Source organism: Podarcis gaigeae (assembly GCF_964106915.1).
Source record: "Podarcis gaigeae genome assembly, chromosome: 3".
In the NCBI taxonomy this organism is placed as follows: domain Eukaryota; kingdom Metazoa; phylum Chordata; class Lepidosauria; order Squamata; family Lacertidae; genus Podarcis; species Podarcis gaigeae.
This window is the reverse complement of record NC_139680.1, coordinates 99,378,076-99,394,004: the sequence shown is the minus strand read 5'-3', so window position 1 is coordinate 99,394,004 and position 15,929 is coordinate 99,378,076. Positions and strand designations below refer to the sequence as shown.

The window sequence follows — 15,929 nt, the reverse complement described above, 5'->3', positions numbered from 1 at the left end:
TCACTCGCCATCCACCCAGATTCCTCTCACCTGTCCAAAGCAATTCCCAGCAACACTATCTATTTAATTTATTTATTTTAAAAATAACTACTTAAATCCTTTGGCTGCTTTTTAAGTTAAGATATAATAAGATATTTTCTGGAATCATGGGTAGTTATCACCTGAGTCAACAAATTGACTCAGGTGGTAACTACCAATGAGACCTTGGCATTAATAATAGCCCATGTCCAACATAATAAGCCTGTCTCAATCATAACTGAAAAAATGTGGGATTTAGGCTGTAATCCTGTACCCATTTCCGGAAGAGTAAATTCCCTTGAAGTTAATAGGATGTACAAGTAGACACATATGGGATTCCATTGCTAGTAATCAGAAGTAGTGCAATACTTAGACTGGCTGCATGCTTCACAGGGCAAGCACATTTCTGGGAGCACACCAATGGTCAGGGCTGGCCAATCCATGAGGCAAGATGAGGCAACTGCCTCAGGCAGCAGAATCCACAGGGGCAGCAGATCCAGCCTTCAAGGAATGCAGAGTCCATGGCCTTTGTTGTCACAGCTCCTTGGAGGCCAGATCTGCTACTTCCTTGGCAGCCCCCCTATCCCCAGTGCTGCCTCTACAGTGGTCTCCTGGTGAAAAAGAGGATACTGCTGGTCTCCTCCCCCAATGCAGATTTTTTTTTGCCCTTGTTCTTTAAGTAGATCTTCACTCACTCCTTCTTCCCTAGAAGGAGCAGAGCATTTTGTGGTTCACCTCATGTGCCAAAATGTCTTTGGCCATCCCTGCCAAAGGGACGTCATTGTTTCTGAAAGCAAACACATAAGGTGCATGTCCAAGTTCCAAGAGGCAAGACCAATCAGAGCTTTTAGGATCACCTACAAGGATATTTGAGGGTTCACTTCTGTCATTTCCTATACACATCTACTTAGAAGTTAAGTCACATTGAGTTTAATGGCCTTAACAGGTAAGTGGGTATATTTATTTATTTCACAAGATTTATATTCTGCTCGACTGTAATAAAAGCTCAACAGAGCTTCCAAAAATATAAAAGAACAATATTATCAGAAAAATACATTTGAAAAACTATTTAAAACATTAAAAAAATGTTTTAAATCATCAATAAGCTAAAAACCAGATAAAAAAACATGTCAACATGTCTGGATTAACTTGCCTAAACAAATATGTTTTGAACAGTAGCCAAACGAATTATGGTATAGGACCATTGCAGCCTAAATGTAATACTCTTCGATTTAACCTCATGGGACACTAAAGTCTGCTTTAAGTGGGTAACTCTGTGAAAGACTATGATGATGGCTCATAACTGCCTTAAAATCATGTTGTCATGTCGGGAAGTCCGGTCCATATTTTACATGTTTCAAATCACCAGGATCTGGAGCAATTTTCCAGTCTAGATCTTACACAAAGCTCCAGATACTAGACCCAAAAGCAGCTGAAGGACACTGAGGTATGACGGGCTTCCTCGTGCATAATGTTGATTTGAATTCGTTCTAAATGTAAGGCAAGAGTCACCTAACAAATCCCATCAATACAAGCCATGCACAAGAGCTGCAGCCTGCATGACAGGGCTTCCTCCCATGCCCCAACAGTGTCCCCAAAATGGGGTCATGGAGGGTTCAGGAGAACCCTCAGAGCAGTGATGTAGGTAGTTCAGGAGGGGGGGTGTTCTATCTGGCAAGCTGCAATGCTTTCCCTGTTTGGATGTTTGCCATAGCACAATGTTGAATTCCAGTGTTGAATTCCAGAATTTCAGTGTTTTGGCCAAACATCCTTCATGCAAAGAGTACATCATACATATGGTGTTGGCAGCAGATGACCTTAACAGAGGAAGAGAGGAAGCTGCCCTTGGTCCATCTACCTCAATATTATCTACACAGACCGACTGATAGAAGGAAACATTCTCAACCCTACCTGAACATGCCAAGGATTGAACCTGGGATCTTCTGCATGAAAGTAGATGCCCTACTACATATTACGAAGTTACTAAGCTATAACTCTTCAATCCCTACCAGTTCTGCTAGTCCAAATTTACTACATTTATTCTGTATGTATGATATTTATTTTATACATACAAATTACAAATTTGTGGCATTTTTAAAAAGGCATAATATGGTTCAATCATGCAACCGGCTTCATCATTCATTTTCATGGTAATGGTCCTTGCATTATGAAGTTTAAACAAATCCAAGCTGTCACTCAGAGTCACATTGCTCCTGAGGTTCTGGCTAATGCAATATGATTTTTTCTATATTCTTTGGTTATATAAAAACCAAGAGTGGCAATTTAGCACAATGAAGACAATTTTAAAAACATAGTCATTCCCTGCATTAAGCTAAAAAAAGACATTTACAAAAGAACCTATATTACAGCTATTTCGTTTGAGGACAAGAAAGCCTAAAATGAGCCTGGGTTAGCAAAACACAGCTAAATTAAGATGTATTATATAGGCTCATAGCACCTTGAAGTTCTTGAAAATATAGAGAGATTAACAAGCAACTGCAAAGTTTCTCTGCATGAGCAGTTTATTGGGAAGATGAATCACAGGCTAACTATTGAAAAATATTCACAAGTTATTACACCTCCACCCGCTCCATTCCCTTGTAGGGTCCAGGATTCCAAGAGATTATTCACACATAATTTCTCACTGCAATATTACACAATACCTCAGATCTAGCAGCTAAATGTGTAAACTGAATCCAGAAAAAAATATATTGCATTTTCACTGCGAAGACAATGTGTGTGTTCAGTCAATGCATGGAGGAAGGAATGGCTCCACTAGCAACCACATTTGTCGATTGTAGCTTTTCACCAGACCAGTGCATGGAAACTCTTGATGAGTTTTTCTGCTGCAATACCTCTTCTCTTGCACATAGTGATTGCACACAGATGTAGATAGTCTGTGAAGAACCAGTGTTTCCTAAATATGGGCTGCAAGAGCTGCAATTGCTCAATCATCACTCAGTGTTACAGTTCATCAGGTGATGAGAGCGTGCCTTAAAATCTATGTGTGTGTGCATTCACTCTGATCTTTTGTCTTGTACAAATGCAGCAATCACACACACACACACACACACGAGCCGATAGAAATGAAGATGGAAGAGACTGAGGAAATAATTTAGTCTGCAGAGGACTTAATATCGATTCAGAACATCCTGATTTTCTTTTCACTAAGGGCAGGGTTGTGGGAAACCACCAGTAGAGTAAATGATCTACCTTTTTTCCACAGTCCTTCCTTGCTTCTATTTAACTGCGAAAAAAGCCAGAATTTCTAAAATAATTCCACCCTAGATACCTGGGTGCAATATTAGAACAGGGAGGCTGAAGCAAGCCAGCCTGAAAAATGTACCAATATGCTGATAAATAATGGTTTCTGCAGTACAAAAGTAAAGTGCCTAGAAAAATTGTCCATAGGAGTTTAGCGTTATCAAGAGAATGTTGTAACATTGCTATTTTTATGTAATGTTTCCACACACAAAATATTTTCATTTTTCTTGGGTATATTCATAGAGGACTTTAGAGATTAGAGAACTCATGATGGACAATGGTAACAATATTGGAATCCTATATTCTGATATAAAGTACCCACCCGCCCCAAGTGAGCATCTCTGATCAGACCACACTTCTGGAAGTCCACAATAGACAGATTATCATGTTTTTGTTTTGTTCACTAATCAACAGTTTCAAGTTAATCCTTCTTTTTTTAAAAAAACACAACAACAACCTCACAATATCACACTTTTTTCTTTGTTTTTTTACAATACCACACAATGGAATTCTATTTTGGCATTAAGTTGTATATAACTTAATAAATAGTAACAACATGGAGCAGGCTGCCCAAATGGGCCAATAATGTCAGAAGCTGCAGAGGCTAGAACTGGCTACATACCCAATTGTCCCAGTTACCATCCCCGTCCCCCATGATTGTGGTGATCTTTTTGGCCACCACAATCTCATGCCACAATCTTGCCCCCAAAGAGCACTTTTGGGGGACAGGAAGACCTTGTGCAGCATCCCAAAACATGTGTTTTTGGGTGCCATGCCTGAAAAAAGCACTTTTTAGAGTCCTGACATGAGACTCATGTCAGAGTGCGGACGTGGAAGGTGGCATCCTGGTTTTTCATTGCAACGTTTTGCAGGGTATGTGGGTGCTTCTAGTTCTGTTTGCAGCTGTACACAGAACCCAGGGAGAATTGCATCTTGGAACACTCAAAGAGAGGAAGCTACGTGATGTAAAATCAATCCATTGGTACACTGACCTTGGTATTATCTACTATGACTTTTAGTCAGACAGAGCTCTTCCCGAGCGCTACCTAAAGATTCCGGGGAATGACTCTATGTTGTACCACTGAGTCATAGCTCTTCCTGACATCTTCCAACTGTGGAGTAGTCTTAGGCTCTGGACAGGCTCCACTTACCCAGGCTGAGCCCTTCTGGACAAGTCAAAGGCATTTGTCTACAGTGATCTTGTCTGAGCTACAACCATCTTCCTGCCTCGGTTGTGTTTCTGTGCATCCCTCAGCTTGGCCTCAGGGCTTGGTCCCTCAACTCTGACTCCCCAGCTCTGTGCTGCCTCTCGGTTCACCTCTAAAAAATGCCTGTACCTGACACCAGGGTCAAGTCTTCAAAGAAGAAGAAAAAGGCCCAAACTTCTACTGCTAGTCCCTTGTAGGACCCAAAGCTGCATCCCATTTATTGTTGACTGTCAGCAGCATAAAGTGTCCATAAATAGGCAAGATGCAGACACTGAAAACAAATAAATAATTGTGAATTACTAACAATATAGTCCCAGCATTAGATAAGGCTCCTTTTCCAGCTTAATAATTTCCAACAGTGCAACAATTAACATTTCACCAGTGGGGCTGGGGCAAATGTTCCAAACATGCCCTTAAATATGTAGCTGGGTATGTGAGCCCAAACACATCAGACAACTGAATATGAAATTTTATGGTGGAGATATTTTCCATGCCAAGGTTAGGTACAGAACTATTTATGCAGGGCACTGTCTTCAAAAGACAGTGATTTTCAAGGGCTGCTAAACTCAGCTTGATCAGAAAAAGTAACCTATATAAACCAGTGTCGGTTCCCTAAGCCATCCTTTTGCATGTTGCTAATTTGAGCACCTCCAGGATTTAGGAAAACTTCGTAAAAACACTCTGCTTCATAAAACACATTACATCATTGATAGTAACCTGTGATCAAGTTCATGTGGAAGAGAGATTCAAGCTGAGCTGCCATTATTCAAATTCTGAAGCATCCCAATGTACTGTGAATATTTTCCAGTCCATGTCCATGCAAAGCTGAGTAAATTAAACCTAAAAGCTAAGTAAATTAAACCTTTGGTAACTTTTCATACTGGCAACATACTTTTTAGACATGCATCATTTCACAACACAGTAATTCAATTTTACTAGCAAACCAGAGGTTAAACTAACCCCTTTCCAGCCCAGCGAGAAGCACAGGCAGCGTTTGCGCAATACACCTGCACACGGCAGCCGACACACTAACACAGTTTGGAAAGCTCTGCATTACAGTAACTTCAGGGCACACTGGTGTTTCTCATAGCAAACGTGCAACAGGTTAATAAAATATATGCATAGGTTGATTGCCATAGGTGTCCCCAACATTTCCACACAGTTATTTATAAAGTCATGTGTTCTACATCCATGTTTAGTAGCTTGCTGCTGGAAATACCAGCATAACAAATTTCTCCTGGAGCAATCAGTATGTTTGAAGCTCTCTATTCTTCCAAGCAACGGCATATGGAAATATTCAAGAAGTTATTCCTTATTTTCCAACTGCTTTCAAGCTATTTGGATAAATGAAGCTGTTCTGTAAATATTCATCCGTGTACCTATGTATAATCACACACACACAGAGAGAGAGAGAGCTGCATCTCAATCTAAAATAAATTTGCCAGTTTCCCCTGCGTTTTAAAGGGATTGCGTTGCATCATCAAGCCATCACTGAATAAGCTATAATTGAGGGATTTCCATGGCAATCAGTGCAATCACTGGAAGCATTTGCACTCAGAGATCTTTGTGCTTGTAAATAAGAATGGAAGGATGTTTTAATAAAAGGAACTAAGCAAGGGTAGCACTGCAGGAACAGGCTGTCTTTGGTTCTTTATACAGAGATAAATAATGGTCAGGTGATGAAGAAAAGATATCGGGAAGAATCAAAACTCCACACAATAATCTATGAACAAACCATGTTCACCCTCTGAAAAACCCACAGCTTTTATATCTACCTCTCAGCCAGAGTACAAAAAACCATTTCCTAAGTGCTAAATTGTGGGGAAATGTTTATTCTTCGGTCATATGATGGAAAGTGAGGAACGGATATTTACAATAGCCTCTCTTTCTAGCACAGAATAAATGCATGAAGGATCTTTTGCCTGTTTGAGATACTGATATTGGATCACCGATTACAGCCTTTCTACGGATTTAAATGTGCCTATAAATATTACCGTAGTACTTGATGAAGACTGTTTCAGTGTGTTTGACACCTGTGGGAATTGACTAGCTGGATCCATCATATGCATAAGAATACATTTCGGCGTTCTCAGAATGTTACCTAGCAAAGAGAGGGCGGGCGAGCTTTCTACACTCTTGATTCTTGCAGGCTCTTATCTCCCCACTTTCTCTTACCTGGTCTCTTCTGTAGCAATAAAGAAACCATCATCAGGAGCATTGAGCCAGTTTTGTCTCTGCCTCTTGAGCAACGGCGTAACACTTGGCATAAGGTCACTTGTGCCGACTTGTAAAGTTTTACCATTAGTTGTATAGAAATCATGTGCCGCTTGCTGAAATCATTGCCAAAAAAATAAAAAAATAAAAAAAATCAGGAAATGTTTTAGAAACATGGACTACAATCCAATGGAGAGTGTTATTTTGTCCTTGTTTATAAGCTCCCCACCACATCACAACACAACAAAGGATAGACAGGTTAGTCCAGGCAGAGGCAAACTCGGCCCTCCAGATGTTTTTGGCCTACAACTCCCATCATCCCTAGCTAACAGGACCAATGGTCAGGGATGATGGGAACTGTAGTCTCAAAACATCTGGAGGGCTGAGGTTTGCCTATGCCTGGGTTAGTCTCTCCGGTGTCAGTTTCACATATGTTTAATCATAAATCCGTTCTGCCCCATTTTTAATGCATCAGTTTTTAAAATTGCACACATTTCAGCTCTAAAATATACTTTCCCCCCCAAAGTGTTTGTTTTTGTATGGATTTCTCCCTGAAATATGCAATTTGTAGGCATCTTTGACCCACAACCTGCATCACAAAATCAGAAGTGTGTAGTCCAAAGGATAACTGCATTCTGATCCATGAAATTAGCCTAGGAGGTGGCCCCAGTGGCCCCTCTAGCAATCTGGTGCCCAATAGCATGCTGAAGGTTTCTGACATTGGATATTGTTGCCGTAGGCACTGCTGATTCTCTGCTACACTCAGCTGTAGACACTGAATGGGAATGATAAAGTCCCAGTAGAACCCATTACAGTGAGAAATGTGCTCATTTGCTGTTGCTCCTTCTACTAAGAGCAACTCCTGTGGCTGTTGCTCCTCCTCCTTATATTAGCCATTAAATTATCCTCCTAGCCCTAGCATAGATTAGCCTTTAATAAGTACCGATGGGATATAAGGTTCCTGTTTTGCCTGTAGTACTATTTCAATAAATATTAGGCTATCCACCAAAAAGGCAGACTGGGGTGCTGAATGCATTTGCTGAAGTTTAGCCTAATCTGGGTTTTAAATTCAAACTCAGTCCAGGGTGGCCTGATATATCTCAGTATGCAGTCCTGTGGACAAAGCAGTGAAGAATGCATGGCATAGGAAGTCAGAAGGAATAGAGCTATTTGCTTTTTAACCTGGGCATTACTCAAATACTTAATGCTCCCTCTAAAGCCATTGGAAAGCACATCCACTGCTACAGAAGAACATGATCAATAAACTTTCAGGCACAAACTCTTTGAAGATGATGTCAGATATAGTGCTCCCATTTACTACTTTAACAGCACTTCTGCGTTATTGATGCCAAACCACGGAAAGATTCACCACACTGCTTTTGCCCTGAAAGCCTAGGAACCGCCCCTGCCCTCTCAATTCCTGAGCCCATTAGGAGCAGCTCTATATCACTGCAACCTCAGCCTCAAAAGATGAGCCATTGCAATGTTTCCCTGAAGCAAGTTTGAATAATTTATTTACAGAAAACAGCTGGCTGAAAAGAGACATATTCATGTGTCACAAAAAATTTAACCTGGCCAATCCTAAGCAAGTCCAGCATGTGTGTCACAAACATTTAGCCGAAACCAAAACCAAATATAAACAGGGTTGAAATCAGTAGGGGCAAATCCAAAGTGAGTTTTGCCACCTGTTTACTTTCCAACTGGCATTGCATTTAAGGCATGCTTGCTTCAGCTGTGCAGCTCAGAGCATCTGTTTTGCATGCAGAAGATTCCTGGTTCAGTCCTTGGCATCTCCAGGTAGCGTTGGGAATGTCACCTGCCTGAAACCCTGGACAGACCTGATAGTCAGCGTAGGCAATAGTGAGCTAGAAGGACTGCAGGAGGTTGTGGTTAAATACAACTAAGAAGCAAAGGGCTAGTTAGTGCATGAAGAGCTAAAGGAGTTGTACTGCTAGATAGACTCAATTACGTCATGCCCCTTCTTCTCTGGAAGCCTTTCTAATTCTTCTTCTACTTTTTCTTCTTCTTCTTCTCTCTCTCTCTCTTTCTCTCTCTCTCTCTCTGCATCATGTAATGCGACAGACATGAGTTAGCTTGCTCCCAGGCTTACAGCACATGTTTGGAACTCTATCCTGTACTTTCTACCTAAGAGTATTTTGCCTGTGTTATCCTTGCTGTTGCATGGAACAATGCATGACTTGAGACTTTGAATCTGTAAGTAATGCATTTTAAACTTACTTAACAGTGTGTGGTCTGCTCATTGCAAAAGGGGTAGGAAAAAGTCAGCTGTTGTGTGCAGCTGAATGCGATAAGAAAGGCTGAACAACCTATATTCGTAACACTTTACAGTGCTACTTATTTATGTGAGATTAATACTCTGCTACTAGGGTTCTCTGTGTGCAAGCCCCACAATTTGAATCCAGGCACCTAGCCATTTCTTTTTGTTGTTCACCTCCACACACAGGTCTACAGGGATTCATATATTTTAATTCCTCCCACGCAGACTTGGTATAAGGCACTTCCTCTGTTCCTAAATGTCCTATTGCCTACTGATAGGCAATATGAGAGACACTATGGAAAACAATCAGGGTCAGGAAAATGCCAGGGCACAGAAACCAGGCCAACTCCACTATTAGTTTCATTTGACTGTCTTTGCAAATGGTGGCCTGGAAGTTTATGAAGCAGTCAAAGGTAAAATCACATAGCTTCTGACCTTCCTGAATGCCCTACACAAAGCAAAAGATCTCATCCCTCTGTAAGTAAGAGACCTCCTCCCGTTCTAGACTTCTTTGTGGAACACATAGTGTGTGGTTGTTTCTCACATTGTATCGGATGCCATGAAGCGTAAATATTCTGCTGCTCACCCACTGCCCCAAGCTCTCTGAGCCTTGCAAAGAACCCAGAAAAGCAAGGATCTCTAATCTCATCCTAAGACTCTGAGAGGGACTGGGTGAGCTCAATAATAGCAGGCCTCTCCATATTCTCTCAAAATTTTAGGGATACAACACATGGGGTGTTTTTTGCTAGGACTCCTGAAATCTTGATCCAGCATAGGGTATATTCATATGTCCCCTCAAGAACTAGCCAAACACATTAATGCAAGAACTGAAATATTCTAAGCACTACTAATAGGATGTCAGAAAACATTCAAGAATGCAACCCGAGTCTCTATCCCTCATGGCAGTACAAGTGACACAAGCAAAGTATTTATTTATTTCTTCTAATGCTCATATCTTCACTTGACTAACCTAAAATCAAGCTCTTGAGGATCTTCAGGGCTGTGACTCACTTTATATTCCCTTGTATAAAAATAAGGTATACTTTAGGATAGAAACCTATGCATGATTTATTTTTTATAATTAGATATCATTTTACTATAAAAACATTACAAGCCATCAACATTAAATAACCCCATAGCAAAAAAGAAACACTGCAGCAGACTGGAAACAAATATAAGAATATAAACAAATTCAACAATAACTTTAAAACTCCCCAACAAACTCAGCAAAATGGTACATCTATACCCGCACAGGAGACCAGTGAAATTAACCAATGTTCAAGTCCTTCTCAAAGATTTGGATTTTTATTTTGTTGGACCCAAGTGGGATTCCTTTGGGAGGGCATTCAATAAAATTGGTGCCATTATTGAGAAGGCCCTGCTCTTAGTAGACTCACAGAACTTCTGTTGGTAGGAGGACACAGAGCAGGACCTCACATGCTGAATAGAGTACACGTGGAAATGTGTGAGGGGAAAAGGTATTCCTTAAGGTACTCAGATCCTAAGTTATTTAGAGCTTTCAAGGCAAGAACCAACTCTTTCCATTATGCTGTAATGAACTGGCAATAGTATAGTCAATCTAGTATACTGTGCTCTAATCAACCAGCCGCTGAAACAGCATTTTGCATCAGTTGAAGTTTCTTGTCCCTTTTCAAAGGGCAGCATGTTGCAGTAATCTTGTCCAGAGACTACAAGAGCATGAATTAGCATGGCCATCCCAGTAATGAGTCCCAGCCCATAGTTTAAGAATAAAAAGTTTAGGGTTCCGTGCCACATCTGAGACTGCCTCCATCGGGTGGGTAGTACACCAACAGAAACTCTATCCTATCTCAGACTCTTAACAGCAGAACACCATCTTAACAGCAGAAACTCCATCTTGTCTCAAATTCAGAACATCCAGTACACTCCAGGAAAGGCAAGGGAAATTATGGAAGAACATGGCAGCACTTCATCTTGCCTTTACATAATTGCTCCTGCCCACATTTGATACACAAAGTCATCTTATGGATTCATTACATTTATACCTTGCCATTACTCAAGCATGCTTACATTAAACTATTCAATAACAGATATACCGCCAGCACCTTATACATTATAGTAACAAAAAATGGTTTAGTAGACACTGAAGGAAACCACTATCATTTCAAATTCATCATAAACAGAGGTGCCAGCTTATCTGGACAATTAAGGGGGCCCAACACAATGTTCTGATGGAGGGCCCCCTCAATATTCAGAGGGCCCTCCAGAGGCAAAAAAACAGTGTGGGCCATAGTGCCTTGGCCCCCAGGAGCCAACACCCTTGGTCATAAAAATACCTATTGTGAATTATATGCAACTGAATATTTTATATAAATTAAGAAATAGTAGTAGTGGATAAACTAACTCCATTTCTCTAAAAACTGATTATTTTGCTGTCTTATCTCCATGTTTATATTTGCAATCTTCCCATATTCTTGAAAGCCATCGACTGATAAGCAGTGAGTTGATCTTTTTTCATTTAACGGTCAGTCATGCTGCCTTCAATAAATTGTATTATCATTTCTGTATCATTCTGAGTATTATGACTTACACATTTCCCAAAAGAGTAACTAGCCAGTGAGTCCACTGACCACACACAACTTGTCACATTTCTTATCTCTAATTCAGAGGCCCAGTATATTATAATCATATGGCAGTGTGATGGGATAGTGAGCTGCTTGTGCGTAAAAGCTTGATCCCTCTGGGGTTTGGCTGGTCATCCAAACCGAGGCACTAACGGAGCCCCCAAAGCATGACTCCGTCAGTCGCTGGTAGAATCTGACAGTGGGCGTCTACGGAATTTACGCCAACATAAAAGCTGTTTGACGGACATGTGCCTTCGTGACTCTCTGCGTGACAGTTTCCGGCGAAGGGTGGGAGTTCCTAATGGGGGTCTTGTTACCTCTTCGCTATTCTCACTAGAAGTATCCCAGAGCCTCCCCTCCGCTGTGACTCCTGCACTCCCCCTGCTGGTTCCTTCCTCTGCTGCCGATTCTCTCCTATTCTCCTGGAGCCTGTCCACCACCTGTCCCTCCGATGGCAGTTCCCTGACATCCACCTCCCCCCCAGGGCCCCCTTCACCCCCTCCCGCCTCCTCTCCCACTGGCGGTGAGGGCGGAAAGCCCCTGAAGGAACTCTCCTCGTCGTCCGAGGATTCAAACACTTCTAGCCACGGCGTACCGTCTCTCTCCCCGTCTTCCTCTTCTTCGTCGGAGTCGGCTTCCTCACCCACCCCTGACTCTGGGAACCCTTCAAACTCTCCTTCCTCATCGGTGGTCCCAAAGTGTTCCCTTCTAAATCGTGCCACGGGTTGCGGTTTTCTTGGGAAACGCTGATGAAATGTTTCTATTAAGACCTCGTCATTGACTACCTCTGCTGGTACCCAAGTGTTTTCCGACTCTACTTCCCCCTCCCATTCTACCAGATATTCCACCTGATTCCCCTTCCACCTGGAATCAATGATTCCTGCCACGTTCATGTCGCGCTCTCTCTCTTCTGTCACGGGCGTTTGGGTGGCCTCTCTCTCACGCTCCCCCCACTCACGTCCCTCTCGGTACGGCGACAGTAATGACCTGTGAAATACTGGGTGTAATTTCATGTGACTGGGCAGCCTGAGTTTGAATGCTACTGGGTTGACCTGCTGTATGACCTCAAAGGGTCCCAATCTTTTGGGTCTCAATTTCTTACTCCCGCCCTTGAACGGTAGTCCTTGGGTGGATAACCACACCCGGTCTCCCACCCTTATAGTTTCACCTTCCCTCCTATTTCTGTCTGCTTGCTTCTTATATTCTTCCTTGGCTTTCTCTAAGTTAAGTTGAAGCTGACGGTGGATCGCTTCCATCTCTTCAAAAAAATATTCCGCCGCCGGCACGCTCCACCTCTCCCCTCCCTCTCCTGGGAATGCCCGGGGGTGACACCCATAATTTGCCAGAAAGGGACTCATCCCTGTGGACACGTTCTCCGCGTTGTTGTAGGCAAATTCTGCTAGAGGTAACTTATCCACCCAATCATTTTCTCTGTCTTTTACATAACACCTCAGGTATTGTTGTAAAATCCCGTTTGCCCTTTCCGCTTGCCCATTTGTTTCTGGGTGCCGGGCAGTTGAGAAATTGAGTTCTACGTGCAGTAAGCTCATAAGTTTCCTCCAGAACCTGGAAGTAAATTGTTTCCCTCTGTCGCTCAAAACCCTCAAGGGGGCGCCATGCAACCTAAAAATATGTTCTACAAACAACTTGGCAGTTTCCTCCGCTGTGACCGCATGTGAACAAGCTATAAAATGACACATCTTGGTTAATAGATCTACCACCACCATGACAGCTGTTTTGCCTTTGGATTTTGGCAGGTCCGTCATAAAATCTATGGATACTGCCTCCCATGGCCTTTCTGGCGTGGGTAAGGGTTGTAATAGCCCCGCTGGCGCCACCCTCTCTCCTTTCGCTCGCTGGCACCTGTCGCAACCCCTGACATATTCCCGTACGTCCTCCCTCACCTTGGGCCACCAAAACTCCCTGGTAACCAACCACATGGTTTTGTGCTGTCCAAAATGTCCCGCTGTGGGGCTGTCATGCAACTGCTTGAGTACTCTGCCCCTCAGTTCCCCATCGGGTATGTACAGTGCCCCTTTGTAATACAATGCCCCGTTCTTTTCTTCAAACCCCCCTGTGTTCTCCTCTGTCCTCCTGAGCTCTCTGAGTTTCTCTTGGGCGTATTCATCGTTCTCAGTACCCTCTATCAGTTCCCTCTGCCCCACCAATGCCGCCCCACACACCCAGCGGTCTTCAGGGATTACATGCCTTGCCTCAGGCGCTCCCTCCCCCTCTAAGTACTCAGGTTTCCTGGAAAGAGCGTCCGCCCTCACGTTCTCGGAGCCGGGCATGTAACGAATCTCAAAGTGGAATTTGGAGAACTCCTGGGCCCATCGCACTTGTCTCTGGTTCAGCACTCGGGCTGTTCTCCAGTATTCCAGATTTTTGTGGTCAGTTCGGACTTGAACCTTGTGCTGCGCCCCAATCAGCAAGTGCCGCCATTTCCGGAATGCTTCATGAATGGCGAGCAGTTCTCGGTCGTATACTGTGTAGTTCCTCTCGGATTTGTTCAACTTCCGCGAGAAGAATGCACACGGTCTCCATTCAGACGTATCTTTTCCCGGCTGGAGAAGAACGGCCCCCACCGCTCGGTCTGACGCGTCAGTCTCCACTCTCATTGGTTGTTGTAGATCCACGTGCAAAAGTTGCTCTTCCGACGCAAACGCCTGCTTTAAACGTTCGAACGCCCGCTGCGCTTCTTCCGTCCAAACAAATTTCTTTTTGCTACTAAGACAATCCGTGATGGGCGCTGTTAAATGGGCAAAGTTTTTGATGAACTTCCTATAGAAGTTTCCGAAGCCCAGGAACCTTTGCACGTCCTTCTTGGTCTTTGATGTTTTCCATTCCAGTACCGCTTGAACCTTGCTGGGATCCATGGCCAATCCCTTGTCAGACAACCGGTACCCCAGGAATTCCACCTCCCTGGTATGAAACTGACACTTCTCCAGTTTCACCCACAGCCGGTTTTCTCGCAGCTTGCTCAGTACCTCTCTTACATCTCGCACATGCTGCTCCTCATTCTCTGAGTACACCAGGACGTCATCTAAGAACGCTACGCAGTTCTTGTAGAGCAGTGGCCCCAGGACGTGATTCATGAATGATTGAAAGCAGGCGGAGCCCGCTTGTAATCCGAAAGGCATAACCCGGTACTCAAAAGCCCCCAAGGGGGTGAACATAGTGGTCTTCCACTCATCCCCCTTTCTCACACGTATCAAGTTATATGCCCCCCTAAGGTCCAGCTTGGTAAAAATTTTCCCTTTTCTCACCCGTGTTAGAATGTCATCAATTCTAGGCATAGGGAAAGTCACTGGTTCTGACACTGCATTTAGGGCCCTGAAATCACATACAAGCCTGGGCTTGCCCGTGTTTTTTTTGTCCACAAAGAACACTGGGCTGCCCCCCACCGCTCGTGACTCTCTGATGAAACCTCGCTTGAGGTTCTTGTCAATGAACTCCCTTAACTCCTGCATCTCACTGTCTGACATTGCATACAGCTTGCCCACTGGCAATTGTGCTCCTGGGAGTAAGTTAATTTGACAGTCAAAGGGTCTGTGCGGGGGCAGTTTATCTGCTTCTTTTTCGCTGAATACGTCAATCAAGTCAGCGTATTGTGGTGGCACCCTCCCCTTGTCCATCACTTCCATCCCTGCTAGAGTGGCCCTGCCCCCTGCCTGAGCCTCTCCCTCCTTGCAGTGTTCTAGGCAATGTGCTGATCCAAAGGAAACCACTCTCTGATGCCAGCCTACTAGCGGATCGTGTAGTGCCAGCCAGCTCATTCCCAAGATAATAGGAGCTCCTCCCAAGGTGGCTACGTTAAACGCTATCAGTTCTGTGTGTCTTGCCACCCTCATTATCATTGGTACAGTTTGTTGGTTCACTTCTCCTCCCAACAGCTCCCTCCCATCAATCGTGGTAACCTGCAAAGGCTTACTTAATGGGATAGTCTGTATCTGGTGTTCAGCTGCAAACTCCTTACTCATGAAATTACATGAGCTACCTGAATCCAATAGCGCTTTTATCTTCAGTGGGTGTCCGTTTGCCAGTTCCAGCAACACCTCTATCACAAGCGCTGGTCTTGGAGGTTCCGGCGTGGGCACATTCACTACTCCCTGGCCTGGCTGCTGTGCCCTGATGTTGGCAACCAGGCGTTGGCTTTTACTTGCTCCGTGATTTCTTCTTCCTCCTTCCCCCCAACAGTTCCCGCCATCCCTTGCCATTCCTTCCTTTGCGGACAGACTCTGGCAAAGTGACCTGGCTGTTGGCAGAGATAGCATCTCTTGCCGCTCTTTCCCTCCTTCTTCCGCCCTTCACTGGTGTTTGAAACTGCGCGCGCGCGCGCTGTTC

At 43.7% G+C, this 15,929-nt stretch overlaps 1 protein-coding gene across 4 annotated transcripts in view; it reads right to left on the bottom strand.

The window, feature by feature from the left end:
* MTA3 (metastasis associated 1 family member 3) overlaps window positions 1–15,929 on the bottom strand; it is a 126,165-nt gene that overhangs the window by 23,021 nt on the left and 87,215 nt on the right. For 2 of the 4 annotated variants that reach the window (XM_083733368.1, XM_083733364.1), the window contains exon 18: window positions 6,666–6,820. The exons of the other annotated variants lie outside the window; for them this stretch is intronic. In XM_083733368.1, the coding sequence (XP_083589494.1) occupies window positions 6,666–6,820 (155 nt within the window). The remainder of the gene's footprint in view (window positions 1–6,665; window positions 6,821–15,929) is intronic. 4 annotated transcript variants of the gene reach the window in all.